Source organism: Lacerta agilis, chromosome 1, assembly GCF_009819535.1.
Source record: "Lacerta agilis isolate rLacAgi1 chromosome 1, rLacAgi1.pri, whole genome shotgun sequence".
In the NCBI taxonomy this organism is placed as follows: Eukaryota; Metazoa; Chordata; class Lepidosauria; order Squamata; family Lacertidae; genus Lacerta; species Lacerta agilis.
Genome location: NC_046312.1, coordinates 114,979,077 through 115,005,303, shown reverse-complemented (window position 1 = coordinate 115,005,303; position 26,227 = coordinate 114,979,077). Strand labels below are relative to the sequence as shown.

The 26,227-nt window shown below is 41.2% G+C and overlaps 1 protein-coding gene across 5 annotated transcripts in view; it reads left to right on the top strand.

Annotated features, from left to right (window-relative positions):
- Positions 1 to 5,324: 5,324 nt before the first annotated feature.
- The window catches only part of DYNC1I2 (dynein cytoplasmic 1 intermediate chain 2), a 36,647-nt gene continuing 15,744 nt past the window's right edge, over positions 5,325 to 26,227 (top strand). The window contains exons 1-6 of one of the 5 annotated variants that reach the window (XM_033168181.1): positions 5,325 to 5,413; positions 8,770 to 8,887; positions 11,849 to 11,963; positions 16,729 to 16,819; positions 20,321 to 20,380; positions 22,324 to 22,439. In XM_033168181.1, the coding sequence (XP_033024072.1) occupies positions 8,780 to 8,887; positions 11,849 to 11,963; positions 16,729 to 16,819; positions 20,321 to 20,380; positions 22,324 to 22,439 (490 nt within the window). In that variant the 5' untranslated portion in view covers positions 5,325 to 5,413; positions 8,770 to 8,779. Of the gene's footprint in view, positions 5,444 to 8,769; positions 8,888 to 11,848; positions 11,964 to 16,674; positions 16,820 to 20,320; positions 20,381 to 22,323; positions 22,440 to 26,227 lie in introns of all 5 variants that reach the window. The other 4 variants (XM_033168173.1, XM_033168166.1, XM_033168196.1 and 1 more) reach the window with 4 other exon arrangements.

Below are 26,227 nucleotides of genomic sequence, written 5' to 3'. Positions count from 1 at the left end.
CAGTTTCTACACATGCTGTGGAGGGAAGTGAGGGGCAGGTGGGGCTTGTCAACTTGGGAAGGTAGCCCATCTAGGAGAAGGAAAACTCTGATCCTAAACCTCTGCCAACTTGCAGGATATATTTGGGAGAAGAAAAAACTACAAAAAGCCAGAGTCGAGTCCCTAAGATGGTTGATTGGCGCCTTGTACACCTCCTTCTGGCAACTCCTGCAGCTAAGCTGGTGCCAAACGTATTGCTGTGCTTTCCTTTGGACCACATCAGTGAGGCTGAGAGTCTTTTCGTATGGGCAGCCCAGGACCTCCATACACAGTGCCCAGTCTTGCACCCCAGGGAGTCACTTTGGTGCTGCTAACTCATCAGTTTGACTTCACCCCTGGAACTGCACTCCACTGTCTCTCAAGACAGACAGATGCCAACCAATTATTGGAGGAAAATTTTCCTGTGCTATACTAGTATGAACCACATCCTTTTGTGCATGTAGAGGTGCTGTTTCCTGTAACCAAAAGCATTGTGCAAGAAGGACCTTTGCCTCTGTTGCCACCTGTGCTTTCATGCCAGCACTTGAGCCAAAGTTATTTTCCTGCGAAAACCAATACAAACTGCTCTTCTTCTAAGCATAAAGGCTGCACATATTAAGGCAGACTGACAGACAGGACCGATTGACTCCACAGGAAATTGAACACCGAGAGTTACTGTGACCTGTGGAGATGGCACCTATGGTTAGAAGCATTTACTGGATAAAAATTTGCCAGCAAGAAGAGAATGCTAACTGTTCTGAGCATACGTACCAGCAAAATGTGTGCTGCATGCTGGAAAACACAGCAGCTTTTCGCCTTCCGTTGCTTACTTTACCCCCTCGAGGTTGGGAAGGAAAGACCAATATGACAAAGGGAAAATATTATGTCTTGAAATCTCTAGGTTTAAAACCATTCACCTTAATAGACTGGGGGGGGGGGGTAGGGTGGGGGGGAACCTCCTTAATTTTCCATTCGAATCCACATTCCCAGTACTCTGCAGATTAGTAGACAAGAGCTTGAAACAAGATCTCAAACTGATTTCCGGTTCGTGAAAGGGGAAACTGTAAATTCTAAACTAAACAAGCTCATCCCTTGCAAAGAACTTGATTTTCTTCATTAAAAGTGAGCAGCAACCCATGCATTGCGGATGAAGCAGCAGCAATGCAACGCTTCCTTTAAAAACAGGGCTGTATTATATTTTGAACTATCAGGCATGTTCCCTTGCCTTTCTCCCTGTCAAATGCAAACTAATGGGAAGGGCAGGGAATAAGGGCAGAATATACAGTAGCCTACAATGCTTCTTTAAATGGTTCCTTTTCTGCCGATCTTTTTTGGCGTTTCCATTCTTGCTTTTAGAAACCACTGCAACAGCGGAGGTTTGGGGGCCTTTTAGGAAGCTTTCATTTTCTCGCCTCTTAACCACATAATAGGAATAGAATTAGAGCAACCGTACTTGCTAGACCAAAACCGAGGAAAGGGGAACTTGGCCTTGTATTCTTTGAACCCGTGTGGGTCTATTTTCTATAATGTTCGGCAGTGAATCGCTCTTAAGTGCCTGCCCATTCACGAGTGTATGTTTTTCGTGGCAAAGGTTGCTAGATTGCAGGAGTACTCATCTCAGGAGGGACTCGCGATTCACCATCACCTTATTTTGACACTAAAGAAGGAAATGTGTATCAAGCAAAGGGAATAATAGGGGAAACGTATTAACGGTGTAACAAATATAAAAGGAAAAGGAGAGACTAGAATAATAATAACAATAATAGGAAAGTAAGAACTTTTACCTTGTAAGAGGAGGCTGGCTATCAGTTAATGTTTGTCGGTGGATCCCTGAAATATGACGACTGGTACTCAAGACTAGCAGAATTTGGAGCAATGCGCAGTGGTGCACTCAGAAGACATGCTTGAAAACATACACAACTGAAGCCTGTCCCTACAAGTGAACTGTAGATTGTTCACTGGCTTTGCAAAGACAGCAAAACATCAGTTCTGCACTATTCAGAAAGGTGTGAGTAGGTGTGAAGACTTCTTCCAGACAGGGGCCTTATATTGCAAATACTGTAGGTTGTTCAAATCTATTTTTTCTATGTGCACATTTGACACGCTCGCTTCCACACATTGCTGGGTTTCCTCAGTCATGGACATTCATTGCTTTTTCTGCTGCTTCCCATCCACAACACCAGGCAGAGCTTGATGCGGTGTATCTAGCGGTTGGCTGTTGAATTTTTTTGTCTCTCCCCTCAGTCGCGCTCCTCCCTACCTTCCACTACTCTTTTCTGTTCTGGGCATACATGTAGGTATTTCTGTACTTAAAAAAATAATGGGGTTGTCCCGGTTGAATCTCCACCCGCTCCATCTCTTCCACTTCCTCATGAGTCATCACTATGGGTGCTGCTACGTGCCCTCTGCCTTTGAGCTCTTTGCTCTCCTACTTTCAAGGCCCGCTGGGTTCTGGGAAAGGGGAACTCTGGAATGTTTTCTAAAGACACCATCAGCTGTCGCTCCCCTTCTTCTTCTTCTTCTTCTTCTTCTTCTTCTTCTTCTTCCTCCTCCTCCTCCTCTCCCATTATTTCCCAGCTTTCCCCCTCATCTGCCTCTGAACTGTGACCTCCCTCAAACCCCTGTTGTAATTCTGAACTGTCTCCTTCTTCTCTGGAAGGGTCAGGCTGGGGAGGTAGTCTCCACCACTCCTCTTCTGCCCAGTCCCTGACAACAGATCAGGCCTGATGCTGTCATGTGATGGCAGGGGGTAGAGTCGTAGCTACTGGGGAGGGGGGAGCTAGACAAGTCTTTTGCCCTGGGTGAAGCCTCCAGAGGGGCGCCATTGAGACTCCCAGCCTGTGTGTGTACACAAATGTGCATTGGGGTGTGTGCGCCAAACTGGGTCTTTGACCCAGATGAAATAAAGCCTAGTTTTACCCCTGGCAGTGGGACTAGTACAGGATTCAGCAGATCCTGGACTTGCCCAACACCTTTCTTGGAATGCCCCATTCCAGGGCTTTTGGCTGCTGCTGCTTTTGACCTTAGTTCTTCTAGTTGGAATATATATGCACATATTTACCCCAACTAGAAGATATATTCATTTACTACATTTCTATTCCCTCAGTATATGGATGTTAATTATTTATTTCATAAAAATTATACACTGTTTGCTTGTTTAAAAAACCCTCAAATACGGTAGTAAAAATAAAATGAATCCAGGAGTCTTGCTGCTCTTTCAGTTCTGCTGCAGCTTGCTTTTAATGGTCTTAAAACAAATCTGTATATACAGATTTATGGAGCAATAGACAGAAATGCAGAGAGTTTTTCTTCCTGAGGGAGGGCAGTGAGCATCACAAAACAGGGTGACAGTGCATACTTTTGCCCCTTATGGCAAAATTTGTAGATCTGGCAGTGATTGTATTCCTTGGATGAGCATTGTCAGTAAAGCTATGAAAGCTGTCAGAAAGAGTGACAGTAGTTGAGGATATCTATACAACTGACACAGAGATTATGGTGTCAGGTTGCACAACCCCAACCAGCAGAAATATAAAATGGCCCTGAAAATGTATTCATATATACTGCTGTCAACCTGCTTTTAAGCAATGTGAGTTGCCTCCGAACATTACAAATGATAGTTAGCCATTCACTCATGTTCCCCTGATGAATACTGGCAATGTAATATGAGAAGGAGCAGCCTCTTTAAGGTTTGAGATATTCTTTAACAGTCACGTGGTATATAAATTGTACAAAATAAATAACAGTGTCTATTGTTTACACAGATGCACCGTACAAACTCTTGAGACATAAGAGAGAAATTCAAAAGTCTGATTATTTTCCTAAGACGAAGCTGTAATCAATGTAACGAAGCTAAAAGAAAAGAAAGGAAAATGGAGGTAGAACTGCTCAAATTCCTAATAATTCATACTAAGCATATTGGAAAAGGTGATTAGGGTTGGACAATATTTGGCCCTCTAGGTGTTGCTAGACACAAACTCCCATCATTCCCTGACCACTGGCCATGATGACTGCAGATGTTGGGCGTCTGAACAATTTCTGAGGGGCCACAAGTTCCCCATCTCAAGAGTGAAGGAAGACCAGCTCTACGTTCAGCTTCAAAGAACTGTCTTGTGTTCTTTGGAAATGGGTCCGAAGATTGGAGAGTTTGCACCACAGGCAGCTATGGCAGTGCCTTTGTACCTTCTGTAAAACGTCCAGCCAAAGGCAGACAGCAGACAATGTCGAAGTGCTGTTTCGGTCCTTATCGAGAAAGGGCTCCCAGAAATGAACAGCAGCGACTCACCCTGCTGGTGGTTGTTGTTGTTGTTTGTTTGTGGTTTTGTTTTCTTAGAATGGGTGTCGCGCGAGGAGAAAGCACGTGCTACTGCAACAACATTACAGTAAGTGCACACGCATCAGATTAATGCACACGCATAAGATGTCGGGGCGAAAAGCAAGCGCAACCGACCACACCCCTGTGTTCTTTTGTTGCCCATTACAGCTTGAATTCAGTGCGATTTACTTCCGAGTGGGTGGGTGGGTCACGTCGTCCGGATCAGATTTCGGGCAACCTGTGCTACGGTATGAAAAACAAGAGTAGTAGGAAGCCCTATCAGGACCAACATCCTCTGAGTAAATTGCATTTGGCAAGCGCTACACAATGTAAGGATGCGCACTTTCAGCCGGCAGACCAGATGAAGAGCAAGCAACGGGTTCACTTTCTGCTTCCTTCACGACGCAACCCAAGTACGGAAAGCGGACTGCAATTCCCAATTCGCCCCGTTCGAGCCGGGACAACGCATGGCAGTTCCCAGAATGCACCGCTCTTCCTCCTTTTACAAGAGGTTTCTTGAAGGCTTTCTTGACAGCCGGCGGGCGGGCGGTAACGATACTTTGCCGCATGGCATGCTGGGAATTGTAGTCCTTACCCTCCCCTTAACGAACTGTATACTACTGTATCTGAGAGATGTCAGCAAGGGGCTGATTCTGATTCCTTCGCTCCATTAAAAACAAAAAACAACCCCACACAGAAAAATAGTGGAGCAACTTAGTCCTTGGCCTCAAAGATCCCGCGCTTCCGCCCGTCGACCGTTTGAGGGCGTACGTACATACGTCACCCACCAGTTTCTAGCCGTGCGCATGCGCCTCCTTCCACGCTCCCCAACGCCCAGCTACGCAAGGGACGGCTGCTGCTGATCCATCCAGTCTCCTCGGCTCATTTCGGCGCATGCGCGTCTCGTCAGGTGATGCTGAGCTGTCTCCGGCGGGGCTTGCTTTGGGTCTCAACCGCCTTATTGGAAGCCGCTGCCGTCTCGCCCCTTCCCCCCCCCCCCACACCCCTGCCGCCCTTTGTGAAGGAGCATCTCGGAACAAAGTCGGCGGCGGCAATTTGAGCGGAGAAAAGCCCCGGTGACAGGTCAGCGCGGCCTTCGAGACCGCCGGCGGGGTGAGCCCCACCCGCTTCCTCCAAGCGGCGGGGGCTGGGAGGGTGGGGAGAGATCCTGAACGGCTTCGGAGCCGTGTGGCATCTGGAGTAACGGTCAGCCTGTGACCGCTGAGGGCGCGAGGGAAGGGGGCGCGAGCGGGCGCGCGGGCGCGCGGAGAGGAGGGGTGGAGCCGCGGGGTGGGCGACGCCCCGGAGCCGCGCCTCTCCCCCTACCCCGCCCGCGCCTTGTCGCCGCTTTCCTCTCAGAGCGGCGGGCGCTTCCTTGGCCTTCGGTCTGCTTCCTTCTATCTCCGTGCGCTTTTGCTTCCCGGCAAGCAGCCGTGTTGGCAGCAGCGAAAGTGTCTTACCGTGATGTTTGTGTGTGTGTGTGGGGGGGGGGGGTGTCACATCGGAATTACCGGTACTTTTGTAAGACCGGGTTGCTCACCGAGGCAAGGCGGTTCGAGCATATCACACTGGTCTTGGTCCGACTGCGCTGGCTACCAGTTAGTTTCCGGGCCCAATTCAAAGTGCTAGTTTTGACCTGTAGAGCCTTAAACGGCTCAGTACTGCAATTAACTCAAGGACCTCTTCTTCCCATATGAACCTACCTGGATCCTGAGATCATCTTCTGAGGGTTTTATTTGTGTGCCTCATCCACAGGAGCTCCTAAGGGTTGCAACACGAGAACGAGTCTTTTCCATAGTGGCTCTCCCCAAATAGGTTCGCCTGGCACCTTCATTATAAACCTTTAGGCGCCAGGCAAAAACGTTCCTTTTTAACCAGACCTTTGGTTGATTGACATTCAATGCCCTTTGAAAATGTGTTGGGGGGTGTTATTGGGTGGTTGTTGCATTTATTTTTTATTACGTATTTTGTATTTTTGTATTGTGATTTTTATCCTGTGAACTGCCCCAAGACCTGCGGGTATAGGGCAGTATATAGAAGTTGATAATAATAATAATAATAATAATAATCTTCTGATGCCCCCATTTCCTGCGGCAGCTTTTTCCACACCTTTTAAGCCTCCAGTTGTAGGCCAAGGCCAAGTTTATGCCCACCATCATGAATGGTCTTTCCATCAATTAGGGCAGATACCCAACTCCAACTAGACTAGAGTTGTTCACTTTTGCAGAAATAGAACCGGTAGCATCCAAGAGGTACTTTGTTGCTATTGCTGCCCGCTGCCCATTTAATGTTCACAGCAGTCTCAAAGTTGTCCCTGACTTTGGGGTGACGGTGCAGCTTTGTACTGCATAAGCCTTCTGTAGGCCAGAACCTGCCTCAGCTTCTGCCATAAAATCCTCTTAAGGTGCCCCCACCCATTACTCTTCATAGGTTTTTGCCCACTTAACAGGGCTGCCACTCTGAAAAGCTGACAACACATTTTAGGTTGCAAAGTTACAGCTTTGCAATGGAAATGGGCTATAATTAGGGCTGGGGCAAGACATTTCGGCACCTGAGGAGGACCCTAGAATGGTGCCTCCTTCCCTGCCAGAGAAGAAGGCATCAAGGGTGATTTAAAACAGGAAGAAAGATTGGCAATAGGATCTGCTACCCGGGTGAGTGGTTGCCTCACCTTGCCTAATAGGTAGGCCAGCCCTGACTAATGCTCCGTGGAAGCACCTGTGTCTGGGGAACCTGTGGCCATCCAGACATTGTTAGACTGTAGCTCCTATAATCTCTTAACTGCTGACCAGGCAGACTGGGGCTGATGGGAGTTGAAGTTCCTGCGTTGCAAGGGGTTCGTCTAGATGACTCTTGGGGTCCCTTCCAACTCTACAGTTGTATGTTTCGGGGGGGGGGGACACTGGCTTCCCACCCCTGCTTTAACATGATTCAGGTATTGCTTGCCTGAGTGTCATTGTCAGTGGGTTTGTGCATGTCTTAATTCAGCATAGGATTAGTTTGCAAGGTCCTGTGCAGAGTTATGGTAGGAGTGGTCCCTTTCTTGAAAGGAAGCAGAATTTGCTTCTGAGTAAACTTGCACTGGAATAGTCAGTGTGTGGCGGGTTGGTGTACTTTTTATGAAATAATGGAAACACGCCAGAGGCAGTCCTAGTGGCATTACTGTATTGTTTGTCTCTGCCATTGAAAAAAGAAAGGTTACTTAACTGGAGTAAAAAGGTAAAGGTAAAGGGACCCCTGACCATTAGGTTCAGTCGTGGATGACTCTGGGGTTGCAGTGCTCATCTCTCTTTATTGGCCGGGGGAGCTGGCGTACAGCTTCCGGGTCATGTGGCCAGCATGACTAAGCCGCTTCTGGCGAACCAGAGCAGCGCACGGAAACGTAGTTTAACCTAAAAACTGTTTAAAGTATTAACACTCATAATAGAACTTTGCAGGAGTACAAGAGTGACTTTTGCATCCATTCGTTCAATTCCTGCTAATACTGTACTCTGTAATCCTCTAAGAAGCTCTTAACAACTTTATTTTATTTTACTTTATATATATTTTTAAATCACAAGTTTCCAAGGCAGGTCACAGCAATACAGTACTGTATACAGTTATAAAAAATGAGTAAATGTGTTCCAACCAAAACCAGAATAATATAGAATCAACAAAACAAACTAACTGTCAAAGGCCAGGGTAAAGGCCAGGAAATGAAGATGCTAGATGTACCTCTGAAACATCTTGAAACAGGAGGTTTGATATATTCAATGAATGTACATTAATTTTACTGGCTGCCCCTTCAGAATTAAATTCTGATTTACATGCACTAACTTGTAGCATACAACTTTTATTTAATCCAGTTTAGGAATTTCTTAACTGAACAGGGACTGTATCTCTCTCAAAATTGTTATTTGGAAAAATTCTGCCCAGCAGGTATTAGCTGTCTTCCTCCCCCCTGTATTTATGTACTTATGCCAACTGTACTTATGCAGTTGGAATTTTCCTCTCCTATGGTGCCTTTGATTGTTTTGGATATAGGAGTTGGGTTTGCATTTCTCAGTTGCAAACAAACAAATACAACTTGTTTGAAAAGGATGCACTGCATTTTAACTGGCTCTATTTCGCTTAGACTAGGGGTGGCTAACCTGTGACCCAGTTATTGTTGGTCAGCGATTCCCACCATCTCTGACCATTGGCAACGCTAGCTGAGGATTACTGAAATTTGAGTCCAGCAATGTATTGAGGGCCATATGTTTCCCATCCCCTGTTCCAGACTTTGGAATGCAATAATGCAAAAATTGAGTCCAATTTTGGAATAAAATATATGTCTTCTAAGGAATGTTAAAGTTTTTCATATGAGCATACATTTATTCTAAGGAATTTATAATAGATTTGCATAAGGGCCTTTCATTTATGTATATATAATTCTTCATGTAATCTTTATTTTGTTGACAGATTCTAATCATGTCTGATAAAAGTGAGCTGAAGGCTGAATTGGAGCGTAAAAAACAACGCTTGGCCCAAATCAGAGAGGAGAAGAAGAGAAAAGAGGAAGAGCGAAAGAAAAAGGAAGTAAGAACTTTTAAAATTACATATGTGAGATGATTGTATCTCAGCTTAATAAATTGAGATCAATAAACAAAGGAGCTTTATGCACCTGCTTCACTCCTCCCTACATGTGAGGAGGCCAAGGTTTTGTTTAAGCTCACAGAAGCACATACATATAATGCTAAATTGTGGTTTAGCATTTGTGTGATCCAAGCATGTGTGTTGCATGCTAAAAAAATCATTAGAAATGGCTTCGCTCTTTTAACTGGATATTCATTAAAATGTATGCTGTCTGATGACTATATCTGTGGTGGATGAAAGATGACAGCTATGTGGCACGTTGGGTGAGGTAGAAGCTTTCTGCATCTGTACTGTCATCATGAAGCTTGGCTTTGTACTCCAAGTCTTACTTCTGTCCTGTTCGTAGACTGCTCCAGTAGCAGCATAGTTTAGTAGCCTTCAGGTTATGAGAACACTACTCTTCCATCGGCTCAGCTAGGAAGTGATTTCCTGGCAGGGCTCATCTTACTGTAAGGGAAGGTTTTTCTGTAGCGGCATTACCAAAGGCAGTTCATTTACTCTGAGGCATTTTAATGCTGCGGTATGCTTGTGCAAGGGCATATGCATTCTGAAGTATTAAGATTGTAAAAAGAAACCAAAAGCTGTCCAGCATTCTGCTCTGGGATGGCTCAGTCAGTAGAGCCTGAGACACTTAATATCAGCGTTGTGGGTTTGAGGCCCATGTTGGGTAAAAGATTCTTGCATTGCAGTGGGTTAGACTAGATGAGCCATGCAGTACCTGCCAACTCTACAATTCTATGATACTGTACTCTTATTTTTGGTATTCCTCTGGCATGCCAATATTGGGTGTGTGTAGAATTATTGGACCCTATGGTAATGATTTAGCAATACTGGGGGGAAAATGCATATTTAAACCTTTCTAATTAGTGTTGTACTATTTTTGGAATTTTGGTGTACAAGCACAGGAGAACAGTTCAAACTGGAAATATTTTTTTAAGACCCTAAGACGAGGTCAGTATCTAAAATCACCTTGAATCATCCTGGTTTAATCTTAAATTGACTTTTTATGTTTAGCAAAAAGTTGTAAATAAAATTAGTGTATTTATGGTTAGAATTTTGGATTAGAACCAAGAAGACTAAGATTTAAACTTCTGAACAGCCATAAATTTCACCTGGCTGACCTTGAACCATTTACTATTTCTCAGTCGAACTTGCCTCACATGGTTCTTTAAAAAGGAAGGAGAGTGACATATGCCACTTTGAGGCCCTGGGAGAAAAGATGCCTTATACATGTAATAAATAAAAATAAGAATACAGTGACATTTTAGTACTTTCCTGATCTATAGCCAGTTACTTTGCAGTCTTCATATGCTGGTAAATTGGAAGTTGGTACAAACACTGCCTTAAGTGCACAATTGGCAGCGGTGATGTGTAGGTTTTTGACAAGCAGCTGGTATGAATCTGGGCTCTATTTCAGCAAAGCATTTAAGACCTGCTGAAGTTAAGCTTTGATGAACCAACTACTTTTTTTGAATGTAACTTCTGTGTAGTTGAACTGTACAGTAGTCAGGTATCTCAGAGCACTATGTGACTGAACAATCCAGATATGTCAGTTAGAAGCTAAAAAAAAATTCTCAGTACATTGCAAGACTATGGTTACAGAAAAGTAGCTGGCTGTTTTCTAATGGCTCAGTTTGATACAACTTGCTTTTTGATAAATATCATGGATCTTTGAATTTGCATAAATCTCTGGAATGCAAAGGCTGACATTGATATCTTTAAAGTATTCACTAATTAGGATTGAGCCCATTTAGATGGGCTTTTTCTTGTAGATTGGGCATTAAAAAAGACACAAACAACATCCAGAAATCACAGAGTGGGGGTGGATTTTTTAAAAATATAAAATCGTCTATTGCTAATAGACTGTTGCTGATATCAACAATAGCCTATTGCTAGCTGTTTCACTCCACAACTATCTTTGCCCTTTCATACTGTCATAATGTTATAACCTCTATAATTCATGTAGCCCAAACAATTTTTGTCATGGGATGCATGTCCCTGGATCCCAGTCAAATTCAGTGGGCTTTGGGTGTGTGCTTTTTGGCTTCTGTGGGAATTAAGAACATAAGATCCCTGCTGGATCAGACCAAATTCCTATCTAGACCAGCACTCTTGTTTCCCACAGTAGCTAACCAAATGCCTGTGGAAACTCAACAAGCAGGAAAGGAGAGCAATTGTACTCTCCTGTTGTTCCCCCAGCAACTGATATTCAAAGGTAAACTACTTTGGATCCCAGAGGTAGCATGTATCTGTCATGACTAATAGCCTTTGCTAGCTTTAGTCTCCATAAATTTATCTAATCCCGGTCTATGTATTGTATGAGGTAGTCTCTGTTCTGAATCTCTGACCATTGCTTCTGGCTTCTAGTATTAAGAGAGAGTGTGTGAAAAGCTTCTTTCTATGCATTTTCTCCACACTATACATTTTATACACTTCGGTCATGTCTTACCCTTACTCACCTTTTTCAAATCTTGTATAAAGTGTTAAAATATTGGCAATTTTATATTTACTCATTAACATGGAAATCATCTTTTTTCACACCTGCCACAGACTTGGTTGATATTTACATTGAGCTATATCCTCCTGCCATTGACTGATTTTAGGGTAGACCCTTAGGCCATTTGTTGGTCTTGGGCAACTTGCTACAGTAATAAGCTTAAGTTCCTACCCCTATCCACATTTGCCTTGCTCTGTGTTGTGACCAAGAAATGGCTAGAATTGGCACAATTCTTCCTCACTGACTTTATCAGTGAAATACAGATGCCGGTATTCTTACCTGTATCCCATTTCTATGAAATGAAGTAATTTTTCTTTTAAAAACTTTTCCTTGCACATAAAACAAGTGGTATGTGAAAGTATGCGCTGTCACCTAACTTGTTATTTTTTTTTAAAAAAAAAATATAGACTGATCAGAAGAAAGAAGCTCTTCCTGTACAAGATGAGTCTGACCTTGAAAAGAAGAGACGGGAAGCTGAAGCCTTGCTTCAGAGCATGGGTTTAACGCCAGATGCTCCTATGGGTACGAATTATAAAGAAAATTTATCATGAATATCTCTCACCACCACCTTTGTGGTACTTGTATTAGCATGAAAGTTGTTACTCACATATGCATGTATCTGTTGTATGTTCATTATTGCCACAGCTTTTCTTCTTGTAACTTACTGCTCATATCGGATTTTAAATATGGCCATGTCCAGATAAGTATAATTTGATCATTTATTGTTACAATATTTGGAGCATAATCCCAGAGCTTTAAAATTGTCCTATAAAACTAAATGCTAAAGTATTTATTCACACTATATTTCTAAAATATAAAAATGTAATGTATGAATTGGGTGCAGGGTTTCCCAGAGAGGCTTCTTCTGGAAGAATGGTGACGCCAGCTTTTTTTTGTCCATTTCACTCTTTGCCCTGTACCCTCCCATGACACTTCCCATGATGTTCCGGAGGGTCTCCTGGCCTGGCAGACCAGCTTTGCTGGGTGAAATTGGTGGAAATTGCCTATTTCCTTCCTCTTATGGGAGTATCCCATGAGTGGAGTTCTGCTTGTGGAAATTCAAGATTCAAGCCAACGTTTCTGTTATTTCTTAAAGTACCCTTTAAAAAAGTGTTCAGGTAGAATATCTTAAAACTATCTGAGGATTTAGCAAGTAGAAACAGGAATATCTTCCTAAACTGAACATATATTTGTAGTTAATACTACAGATGCCATAATGCTTAAAGGACAGTATTTTCAAAGTACTTCTAGTAATTTTCCTTTTAAATTGCTAAAACTTTTAATGGTTTCTTGTAAGATATCTGTAGGCATATAAAAAGGAGATGATAACTCTGCCACAAGGGGGCATTGCAACATTGCAAGAGATTAGATAAAAGCCTACCCTGCATAGACATGTTACTTTTTCAGTTTTTTTCTTGGAATAGGGCAGCTTCCTAACCAGTACAAAATAAACATTTTGTCCGCATGTACCTTCCTTTGGCATCAAACACTGAGAGCCAGTATTTCCCAAACACAACATCCATCCTTTCGCCTTGTCGGCAAACGAAAAGGCTCCTCTTCTGTGGCCCAGGTGGATTGGTGATCCTTAAGGGCTGCAAATTCTGGCAGAAGATTGTGAGGGGCCCAGTATCCCCTGGTCCTTGATCCTCCTGCAGTTTTCGATCCACCACTCCGTCAGTGAACATCAGGAGGGAGGGGGATGAATTGGCATTCAGAATGGAATATGACCCATGGAACACCCACGTGCCAAAATCATCTGCTTTGGTGATGTAATTCTTGGGCAGCAGTCCATAGCACCCTGTCACAAGTGAAGTGCCATAAATCCAGACTGTGCTGGTGGTGACCTGCTCCACGGGAGACATGAAGATGAAGTCCCCTGGGACAAGCTCCAGCTCATCATCGTTCTACAGAATATATGGGTAGATCACCTGGAGGGTCTCGTGATTGGCAAATCTAAGATCCCAGGAGAAATTGCGGCCATCCAGCTTGACATCTATGCTCTGAGCTAACTTCTCGAGCATTGGCAAGGGGCTGGCTTGGAAGTGATAGGCCAGTGTGACGTGGAGCTGCTTCTTGTGGGGTTCCATGTGAACATCGGCTTTAGAAGTGGCTTCCATAGCAAAGTCTGCAGCAAATTTCTTGAGGACCTCGGCGCTGTCCTCTTGACAATGTGATTCCTTGGATGTGATTCCTTGACTCCTTGGATGTGAGGGCAATCTGGCTGCGACACAAACATTTTTAGTGCAGTAGTATAACTGAGGCAACCTCCTTTTGTTTGTGTCTAGTTTTCAAGCTAATGTCTTTCCAAATACTAAACAGCCTTTTAACACTGCTGATGGGAATATTTTGAAAAGGGAAAGACACTAGTAGAACTTGGTAGTCACACTTTTATCAAATATAACTTCATTGGCCCTTTTGTTGGAAACTGCTTCCAAAATTTCAGGGCTGGTGGTACAGGAAGGGCCTTAATCTTTGGTGCTCCTGTGAAGATTATCATGTTTGGCACTGGATCGTAACTGACCATACCATTTTATGCACAGGAGTAAGTCCTATTTTGTTCAGTTGGGCTTAGTCACCAGTTTTGTTATGCTTTGATCATTTTGATTTAACGTTTGAATTGACAAACTCTCCTTGTTGTTCAAAAAACTATGAGCTAATTTTATTATTATTTATTTATTATTTTTATTAATCGGCTACTAATTCATCTTAAGTAGAGTATGTTCAATTTTACTTCATTAACAGGCCAGTTCTAAGTGTATTTATGAGGTAAATAGTAATAGGCTTCTGAGGAGGTAGAACAGATTAAACCACTTCAGACTATAGGAGAGTGATCACATTTTTAAAATACTTACCGATCGTTAAAGGGAAAGACATGCAGATGGAAAGCATCCACACTGTGGAGTGGTCTGAACAACAGGAAATTTTTTGCATAGGGGAGCATTTAACATTCATGAGTTGTATCCAGGTTGTTCTGTTCATGCAAGGAATTTCACTTGTGCAGTAGAAGACTCCCTCCACAAAATAATCTACTTTGGGGGTCCAACTTTCTGGAGCAGACTTGGGAGCGTGAGGTGCTTGTGGGGAGAGGAGTTGGAAGAGAATTTTTGTTGTACAAGTGGAATGTGTTGTGTGAATGTGATAACATTTTTGGGCACAACTCCATGTTTCTGATCTGCTGTCTGCAGTGGTTTAAAATCTGTTCTACCACTCTCTACTCTGGCTCAGGTCTCACTGAATTGGAAGGTATTTGCTTCCTAATCAATATTACATGTAAACTACTTTATTGGAGGAAATACTATAGTTTCCTCTAATAGAAAAAGGCACCTACAATATTTGAAGGTTCTAAACCAGAGCTTTCGAAACCTTTCATGTTGATGACACACTTTTTAGACATGCATCATTTCATGACACAGTACAGTGGTACCTCGCAAGACGAATGCCTCGTGCAACGAAAAACTCGCTAGACGAAAGGGTTTTACGGTTTTTTAGGTGACTTGCAGGACGAATTTTTCTATGGTCGTGCTTTGCAAGACGAAAACGTTTTGCGATTCCCCCCCCCCCCGCACAATGCATTCGTATGGGAAACTGCACTTCGCAAGACGAAATTTTCACAATATGAAAAGACTCACGGAACGAATTAATTTCGTCTTGTGAGGCACCACTGTAATTCAGTTTTACTAGCAAACAGGAGGTTAAACTAACCACTTTGCAGCTGCCCTGGAAGGAGCGCAGGGAGCGTTTGTGCGACACACCTACACACACTGTTGCAACATACAGTTTGGAAAGCTCTGTTCTAAACCATCATACTGTTTAACAACCAATAGATGGCAGTAGCAACTAGTTAAAAACATAACAAAGAACTTGATTCAGCATGTCCCTCTTAGAATAATCAAATAATGAGTTGTGTCTGTCTCCAGGACTAAGTGTTAGTGCATATTCTTTGAAAACAACATGAAAATAGCAGTACATTAAAAAAAAAACAATGTTTTGATTTTACTAGTCCTATAGAAGGATTAATGTGTTTTATTAAAAATACTTTCCCATTTCCAAAGCTTATATTTTCATATTTTGAAGACACTGAGCAGTGGTGAATAGCAAGGTATATGATTTTTAATATATCGCTGTAGAATAAGACATTCTGTCCTTCCCCTTTCTGAAAATATTTCTTATAATTAGCAATTATATCTGAGATTGGAACACTTTTCATTCCTTTGTATAATTCAAATAAGAAATCTGAATATCAGTTCAACTGCATCAGCATAATAGTTATTGATGGACTGGTTCTGGAGTTTCCCTTTCCCAATCAGAACTGCCTGAGATTTTCCATGTGGAAGATGGGAGATGGGGGGAAAACTTTATTTGTCAATGCCACCTTCCTTTTCTATTTTGGAGGATCCCCAAATCCTCCAGAGCAGCTTTTCTGGGGTCTACAGAACAAAGAATGAATCTGAAAATTGCCTCTCCTTCCTCCAGCAGAAGCATCCTGTAACTCATGGAAACTCTGAATCCAGCTCAATACATACTCCCATTTATCCTCAGTGAAAACAAAATTACTTATTGTGGGGATATTTGGCTCTGAAAAATGCAGTTTTTGGATAAAAACCAATGTAGAGACATTAAAACTTGTACATCTTTATTGAATGTTGCACAAGCATAATTAATTGAAAGGCACATGTTTTAGGTTGCATGCTGCTGCTTATCATTTACCATTCCAGTTGTACTAAATTTGTATCACAAAATGTTATAAACAAACTTCCCTTTGAGGTGAGGCTTTAAAAAAATATAATGTTAAGAATTTATAAATCAAGGTTTAGCTGAATAGAACAAACTGTTTTCAGTAAATAATTACAAGTTTAAAACACTGTTTTGGAGAAGAGCTTGTTTTATGACTCCTCACCCCCCCACTCCAATAATAATTGGCAGTATAAGATATAGCAACCCCAAATTCATTGTGTAAATTTTAATAACATATTTCAGTTTCTGAATAACATTTTCTTAGCAAAGTATTAAATTGTAGATTCCTTATTTTCCCAGCATTTTGTATAAAGTATACTTGCTACATAACCCCAAAATGCATTAAATGCTAAAAACTGCATGAGTCTCCAGCATGATATGTTAACATTGTCTTTTCCCCTTTTTTTCTATTATTCATTTTCATCCATTTTATTTTATTTTTTGTTTACCATCACTTTTTTAATGCTTCCATGTTAAATTAATTTGGAAACATCCTAAGCTGTGCAACCTCTACGACTAGTAACAGCGGATACCTGTCTGTTTCACTATTTAGTCCCTCCTCCTATGTCTCCATCTTCGAAATCTGTGAGCACACCAAGTGAGGCTGGAAGCCAAGATTCTGGTGATGGTGCTGTTGGTTCTAGGTATGTTTTCTTAAAGATTTCCGGATTAAATATGTTGGGGTCTCAAAAGTGCAGTACAGTATTAAAATTGAGAAGTGTTAACGTCACTGAAAAAATAATTTTCTGCTTTAAAAGTATAGCACAATCTCTCCAAACATGTCATAGGACCCAGCAGAACCCTCTCCTCAGCATGCCTTGGTCATTAACCAGAATGAGAGGTTGGTGTGATTTCCTGTTTCCCCATCTAACCTTCTCTTTCTATTCCAGGGCTCTACCGAAGAACGTACTTTAAAGTTTACCAAAACTCTTAGATGAAATCTTTGGTTACAGAGGAAGGGTTAGATGAGGAAGTGGGCAGTGTGCCAGCATCTGGTTCTAAGTAATGAGCAATTTTCATATAGTAAGGAGGGAGGGATTATACCATATTTTTATTCTAAAATACCTTAATAAATCACATAGTTCACTTAGCCAGTGTTTATCCAATGCTGCACCCCAGTTCATTGTTTCTTGTTTCTTGTTTTTAAATTCAACTTATTCCTCTGTATGCTCAAATATCAGGAATGTTCTGATAGTCATTCATTTTACCCTGGGATTGGTCTATCATCACTGGTGGGGGGGGTGCACACACATACAGACATGCTTATGCGCTGAGCATTGGTATTTTGAGCAGATGTCAAGATCATCAGTGCCATGAGTCAGGTTAAACTGGCCCACATTTGGATGTAAATTATCTCCCTGAGGAGCCCAGTCCCTTCCTAAAAATTGGTATTGTGAGAATTTAGGATTGAGTCATATGATTGGCTTTCTTGGCTGCATCCATGTACATGGAGCATACAATCTTAAGCTGAAGTGGAAGTATCATTTCACTACTAGATATTTCCTCCTGGTGGGTCACCAGTAAGAGAAACTGTCATTCTGTATAATTCATATAGTCATAGATAGCCTTAGTTTGCCATTGGCATGTGGTTGGGTGCAGTCATGTGCAGATGGATATAACTTGTAGTGTAGTACTTCAGTTGTGACTGTGGACTTCGCTTCTGCCATTTAAGACACTTTCTTTGTTTTGGAAAAATGATGGTATATCTGACTGGAGTCCGCAAAATGGGGTAGAGTTCCACTTTTTATTGGAAAATAAGGAGGAGTATATTTAGGTTAAGCACCTAGGGGACAGAACATATACCGGTACTTCGTAAATTCCACAGTCACCTGGCAATGAGGGAGCCACAGTAGCACCAGTCCTTCATGTGCCAGAAGGATTGCATGAGAATTTCTGGATCATATAGGAGAAGCCCATCTGGTGGCTTCTCCTACATAGTTTGGGGATTCTTGTATTACATTTGGTGGGGCATAAAAGAGCAGCTGTGCTTCTGTGACTTCCCTCCCATGAGAATTATATGAATACCAAGTCTTACATCATGGGCTTCACCCAATAAATTGTGTTGATTAAGGGTTCTAGCCAACTGTGTCTATGGATGGGTGGAACACTGTTTCATTCACACAGTGTGAATTCCGCTTTCCCCTCACCCCTGGAGCCCCCTGCAGGGGGGGTGCAGGGGGCAGGAGAGGAAGGGGGTGTTCTGTTCTGTGAGTTATATCCAGTATGTTGGTTGGACCACTGGAGTTAGCCTGGTCCTAGGGGGTTAAGAGTTATCTCAGGATGTATGTTCTTCCATACAAAGCTGCCTGAATCCTAAGATTGCCTTCAGTTGCCCTGTTCTCCATCCTTCCAGCAGCAGGACAGGACCTTTTTGGCTGTAGTACCAAAACTAGAATTTATTCCCTGGGAAAACCATTAGGTTCCCTTTTGTCTGCTTTAGGCAAGTTTTGAAGAACTATTCATTCAGGTGAATTTTTAATGTTAGTGCTCTGCTATTTTGTAAACTTGTTATGCTTTTGTTGCACTTTACATTAATAATATTTTGATGTATTGCTGGTGATTTTATTTTTGTGTGCTGCTTTGGAGCATCCTATTGTAATAAAGAGGGGTATGAATGAAATTTAATAAATAATTGGAGTAATAAATTTATAGTGAACAGTAGACCAGTTATTTTAATGCAAAATCTATCTGAAATGATTTTCGAGTTTCATAAAAGCAACTTACTGTATTTTTTCAGTATATAAGACGCCCCCATGTATAAAACGCCCCCTATTTTTGGGGACTCCAAATTAAGAAAACACCCCTCAGCACAACCCGTGTATAAGACGAGCCCCAATTTTAAACCTACTTTTTTGGTTAAAAAACAACAACCCTAGTCTTATACACAGAAAAATATGGTAATTACTTAGAAGACAAACTTCTTTATTCAGGATTTTGAATGTGGTGATAAAGTACACCTGTCATTAGAACGTCTGATATGTATGTTTATTTATATTTGCTTTGTTTTTCTAGCATTCTAGTAGGCAATAAGACTAAAATGTATACAGTTTTATCCATGTAGGTTAAAGCTAATTCTTGGTATGTTGCTCTATATACTATATAGTTGCAACTTGAAATATTTCCTAAATAAATGGTTGTTGTCTTAAACCTACTTACAAGAAAGTAAATCTCAAATTCAGCAGACTTACTTCTGAGTAAACATAGTTAGGACTGCACTGCTTAACTTGCTGAATGCTGCAACATTGACTGTCTTGAGTTGGCTTTAAATTAAATGACATAAGCCCAAGGCAGTGCTTAACCCATAATTATAGCAATGTCACATCTTGGAAACACTAGCAGCAGTATATCCCAGTGGAAAAGTGCTTTTTCCTGCACCCAAAGGTTTATGTGTTGACTCATTTCCTTTACCAATATGACAATTTCCTGAACATATTTAATGCTTCGGGCAAGATCATAGTATGTTAACAAACTGGATCTCGGGTGACACCACTAAATCTATGTAGCTGTATAGTGTTAATAAACTCTAAGATAAATCAAAGCTTATCCTTGACCGAATGCATCTCTAAATGCAGGGGCTGTGACCTATTTAAAGAAATGTTAGTTGGTTCATTGTATAACTTTTAAATTGGCATACATTTGCATGTGTATAAAAGATCTGAGGGTAAAGAACCCTGCTCTTTGTTAGGACCTGGTGCAACACATGCACATCTATCTAAGACAAGCCCTTTCCTCCGGGTGGGAAATAAGGGGGAGTGTCTTCTAAGGCAATACCTACCTTCCACAGGTGTTGCATTAAAATATTATATTTAAATTAAAAACAATTACACTTTTTAAAACCCCAGTTTTAGCCGAGCAAAAAGGTTCTAATCGGTTTTACTGATTGATCAACTGAATGCTGTCGCTCTACTAATTGTTCTGAACTCTATGTTTCTATTTTAATTGGTATGGTGCATGTATTGTTGTAGAAGCGCTGAATGTCCACTCAATTTCCACTAACTGATATTTCTGGCACTTTTTAAATATCTGAAGCCATGATATTATTGTAGCTGCTAATAGCTTTAACATTTAATAGAATGTATTTGCTTCACTAATCTCTGGCCTTTTTTGCTAATGCTGCATGGTTGTTCTTCAACCTGTGTTGTCAGGACGCTGCATTGGGATACTGATCCATCAGTTCTACAGCTTCACTCTGATTCCGATCTGGGGTATAGCAGAGATTTTTTTTATCTTCCATCTTTGTTGTAATGATTGTCTTTTATATAAGCCAAATTAGTTCACGTCTTAAAATATAATATGTAAAACAATTTTAGCTATGTGTTAAGGTTGTATCCACATCGTTAAGTGATAGTGATGTATGGTGTGCAGTTTATGGATCATCAGCTTCCACAAACTGTATGTTAAACCGGAGAAAGGTTTTGTGCTTGGGGAGAGCTGTTCGTTATATGACTGAACAAATTTGATCTGGCACATGTACATTTCTGGATTGCAACCTCTGAATTTATATTCAGCATCGTAATGCAACTAATTTTCTAAAGACTTTAAATTTACTAATATACTAAATATTCTCGTAAAATTTTTAAAAATTGAATTTATGACATCCATGTCAAGTCGTTAGTCATGAATTCCTTGTCTTAAGTCCACATACCTTTGATAAAGCAATGATACTGGTCTTACAGGATTATTGAGATAATGGTGGCGCTGTGGGTTAAACCACAGAGTCTAGGGCTTGCTGATCAGAAGGTCAGCAGTTTGAATCCCTGCCACGGGGTGAGCTCCCGTTGCTCGGTCCCAGCTCCTGCCCACCTAGCAGTTTGAAAGCACGCCAAAGTGCAAGTAGATAAATAGGGACCGCTCCAGCGGGAAGGTAAACGGCATTTCCGTACGCTGCTCTGGTTCACCAGAAGCGGCTTAGTCATGCTGGCCACATGACCCGGAAGCTGTCTGCGGACAAACGCCGGCTCCCTCGGCCTATAAAGCGAGATGAGCGCCGCAACCCCAGAGTCGGACACGACTGGACCTGATGGTCAGGGGTCCCTTTACCTTTACCTTTATGTGGCTTGTTTGGGCACTTGGGGGGGGGGAATATGATGTTGTAGTCTTATAAAACAGGAAAGAGGGCCAGTAATTTTGGGGGTTTGCCTTACACATTGAGTGAAAACATAGACATTAATGTACATATATCTAGATCAGGAGTGGCTAGCCCATAGGTTAGATCAAGTGCTCCTAAATTTTTGGCAGTGAAAGTAAGTTTTAAAGTAGACTCAGTGCTGGGCCTTGGATAGAGAGCTCCTTGAGGAGAGATGCAAATTGTTCCCTCCCCACAATCAGATTGGTCATTTGATGACCTGGGAGGGAGCAGTAACCTTCCTCAACTGGTCTGCACAGATCAGATGAGAAGGAGGGACTGTGTGCTGGTGTGCATGTGAGAGGTGCTTGCAAGTGTGGGGTGGCTGTACTCTCTTGGCCATACACACCACTGGCATGCAGCCCCTGGAAGGTTAGTCAAGGGTGAATATGACCCTTAGCCAAGAAACGTTAGCCACTCTTGATCTCGGTCAAATAGTTCCCTGGGAATTTTGTTAATTGGTGATTGCAGAGGTATTGCAACATATTGTTTTCTTAATTGCATTATATTATTTCAAGATGGTAACACAGTTTTTTGCAAGTTAAATTTCAGTTGTGTTGCATTGGCACAGAATTCACACATTTTACATTGGCTTGGTCCAAAGACATGCTGTTCAAATGAAGTGGGCAGAATGTGGCTTTGCCACCCCTAAAAAACTTCTCATGGGGGCTGGAGTACACTACTGAATGGAGTGGACTGCAGCATGGGAATCTGAGGAGGTTCCTACTGTTGTTTATGAAGGAAATTTGTTTAAAACTCAGTGCATACTAGTTATATGGGCTAGCGTTTCTGCCATCTGAAAAAGCAGCATAACAAACAAATCAGTTTTTTGACATTTTGTTTACTTTCCTTTGTTTCCCCTTCTGTGCTGGCTTTTTATTTTAAAAGAAAAAGATGTATAATTAAATAGTTAAATTTAATATTTGTTATATAGAGATGATGGATTGTCTGACTTTCCACAAATTTGTTCTATGTAAGTTGCACGAATTGTAGTTTCATTATAACTTTCTCCATTTTTTTTAGACGTGGACCTATTAAACTTGCAATGTCCAAAATTACACAAGTTGACTTTCCTCCTCGAGAAATGGTCACATACACAAAGGAGACCCAAACACCAGTTATGACTCAGCCAAAAGAAGGTGAATATGACTTACTATTCCTATTCCTTTGTTTTAAAAAGCCCGCATGAAGAGGGTGAAATGAGTTGTACCACAGGGGGGAAATTCCAAAACTTATTTTGTGAAAATACAGGAATAGAAATGTTTGCAGGACAAGAAATTACTATTTTTGCATTTGACTTTGGGGTTTGATAGAATACTGACTTATTCATTAGATGGTCTGTTCCTTAACTCTACAAGTTGCATCCAGATTTGAGATTTTTTTTGGCTCCATGGACTAAACCCTAATCAAGATTTATTCTCATGGGCCAGAATTGACAGGTGTGCAGGGCTGGTATCACACTGTTGTTGGGTGATCCAGCCATTTGAAGTTCTGAAGTTAGGACTGTGAAAACCTGATCCAAAGAGTTGAAGGAGGAGAATCTTTCAAGAACAGTGTGAGGAGCACTTGGTGAAAATCACTGATCCACCATCTTCCTCCAGCAAGGAGTCTCCACCAGATCCTGGTTTCCTATGAGCAGAATGAGCCTTTCCAATTGTGGAGGGCACATCTGGATCCAACCCTAACTATTTTAATGATGTTCTCTTTTATCAAATTAAAATATATCCTTCAAAGATGAATAATATTTTTTGTTTCTTTTACATAAGGTGTAAACAGTGGAACTAATTATGATCACAATGCAAAGAAGGCATTTACACATCACAGTGAGAGCCAGGCTCTGTGACTTTTCTGAAGCTCTTGTTACAGTGCAGTGTTCAAAACTCCCGTTGTTCTAGGCGCATTTTGTGACAGAGAATTTCATTAGTGCAAGCTGTTTCTGAGCTCTGGGTGCAGTACTGTGCCTAAGATTTCAGATTAAAAGGATGACCTTTTTCTGTCTCACTACTTCCAGCTACTCTCTGGAGAAGAGACCCTCTTAATAATATTGGGGGGTGGCCATGGGAAGGACTAGACCATGTAAAAAATGAACATAATATTTTAGCTGCAGTTCATTCCTTTTCAGCTTTGTATTCTTGTTATAAAAAACCACACCTAGATGTTCCGTTGTTGTGCCCGTAACCTAGGTTTAGGGTGCCATTTAGCTCCTAGCTTTCATATCTCACTTTCTAACAGTGTTATAGTGCCTCTGGGAGCCTAATGGGCAAGCCATATGCTAAATTGAACAGTGGCTTTCTTTGGCAATGGAATACTGCAGCAAAACTAGAATGTATCAAAACTCTTTACCTTCATATGTTCCTTGCCTGTGCATGCACAAGACTTTGGCTCAAGCTTTGTATGGCTGTGACAACATGAGGAACGGAGGAACAGACAAAAGTGTATTTGCTAGTCTGTTTGGCTATATAATTCAGGGAATAAAAGTTTCTGCTGTATGTCTACAGTATTTGATGCCCTGTCTTTTAGTTCAAAGAATTTACAAAGTGAATTTTAATGAAAGGAAACATGCTTATGATTTCAGCTTTAAAAGAAGACAGGCTAGTTCAAACTGCATCTGTAGAAAATGTTGATTAATGAAGACACTTCTACAGTTTTGACTTGATTTGGTTCTGTGGCTAGAGTTTTCATTTAGAGGCATACGGTCATGTGCTGTCTCCATCATTGAGACATTTGCTTAATTGGGTGCAGTTTAATTCCATGATGATAGTTTTCTTCTGCTTGTCCCATGTGAGCAGATCTAACTTGAGTATATGAATACCAAGAGTGATGGTTCGTTTTCTTTTTCATTAAGTTGAGTTGGCTGAACTAGTTTTCAGTCAGAATTACAAATGAAATTGAACCTTGGCCATGCTGGAATTTCATGCAAAAACAAACAAATTGTGCAAATGTCAACCCTTAGAGGTTACAGATGGGACATGGTACTATCTCTCTTTATCTTCCATAGAAAACCTAGGAAGCAGCATCGGTGCATTAAGATGCTCATCGTGCCCAGCACATGGGGAACTCGTAGAATTGGGTACAGAAGTAAAGATCCATCTCTTTTTGGAATCTGAAAATGATTAGAAAAGTCATGGAGGATAGGTTCATTAGTGATCATCTCATGCTCAGTGTTCATATATCTGTGACTGTTGGATGCCAGAAATGAACAACTGGAGAGAAATCACTCCATAATTGCTCTATTCTGTAGACATCCTCAAGCATCCATTTCTAGACACCGTTGGAGACAGAACGTTGGGCAGATGGGCTATTGGTCTAGCCCAGTATGACAATACTTATGTTCTTAACCACAGCCTGTCCATCTAATTTTTCTTAGAGTGCTCCCACAGTAAAATAACATTTCTGGATAGAATACTGTGTGTTAACCAAAACTTGCGTATCTTCTTCCAGCTATATGCTTTTGAAATAGGATTCAATAATCCCAGAATATGAGCAAACAATTCCAAAGCAATGAGAGAATAAAAGGTGGCGCGGGTACTTGTTTATCTTAATTGCCAGTGCCAAGTTCTGTTGTAGAATAGTGTCAAGTGAGCTCAAGATACAGTATAGTATTATGTTGATCTCCCAATCCATCTTTCTGCTGTTTGCTTTGAACTAAAAAGTACATAGGGGATACATGTCCAGGTTACGATAGTCACTAGAGATTTGTTGATGCTTATCTTTGGGGAATACAGAGTGACTTCAGATGGCCTGCCAGTTATTCACTTATATCAGTAAGAGTCAGATACTGTTGAATGAAAACCTGTAGTTTCCTTACAGTGTTACTGATGGGTGTCACTGTCAGTACTTTGATGTTCAGAACTTCTAAAATAATGAGAGAAGAAAGAAAATAAGACAAGTTGTGTTGTTCTTTACATCCATATTAAGCAATACAGTTCAGATTCAACAACTTTTATCACCATCACTGAGACTTCAAAAGGCAGAGAATGTTTTTCTGTTAAGGGCTGCTTAATCTGGTAGCAGGGACCAGAGCCAGAAATGGATAGAGTTTGTTTCATTGCAGGATTCCATAATGCACTCTCTGTCTCTGTCTCTGTATCACTGCCTGGAAGGCTGCAGGTTCCCCACTGCTATTTCTGATTTAAAAAATAAAATCATGTTTCGGTATTGTCAAACTTTGTATGTCTTAGCTATAAGAATTCAATATGTGAGTTCCCAGATGCTTGTGTAATAAAAAATAATGTCTGAACAGCACAACACTTCCCAAGTGGTACTGTTTTTAAGAGATATTTTTGACTTCATACCTGCCTAAAATATAAAATGAAATACAGATGGCAAATGTGATCTGAAGACACCTTCAGCTTAACAAAAGCCACCCATTTCACAGATGATTTAACTTTGATTAACCTACTCTGCAGCAACAGATTACACAGGCAACTGGAACTTCACTCTTGAGTGTTATTGCTGGGTGCTGTCTAATTTACAGCCCTGCTTTTCTTTCCATCTCGCCAAAATACATCACAATTTTGATGTTAACGCAAAGTAAGAATTCACTGGTTCATTAAACTTGAATTTACCATTCATTGACAAGGGATTTGGCATTTTAAGAAGTAACTACTACTTTTACACATATTTAATGCTTGCCTTATAACCTTAGATCCTCTGTCAAGGGAAAAACACAGAATTAACCACTTAGCATAGTGTAATGAATATTCATCAATAAAATGATTTGACATACAGCTCCACTTCTCATTGTTATGTTCTTATGTGGCTATTAAAAGTTTTTAGTGAAAGGTTTAAAAGAATGTGAAATAATCCTAGATAGGGAATAATAAATAGGCTAAAATAACAAAAGAAGTGAGACTGGAAATAGGAACTCCCCAAGAATTCAACTTGAACAAAATCCAGAACGGGTACAGCTGCCCTTGTCATCTAA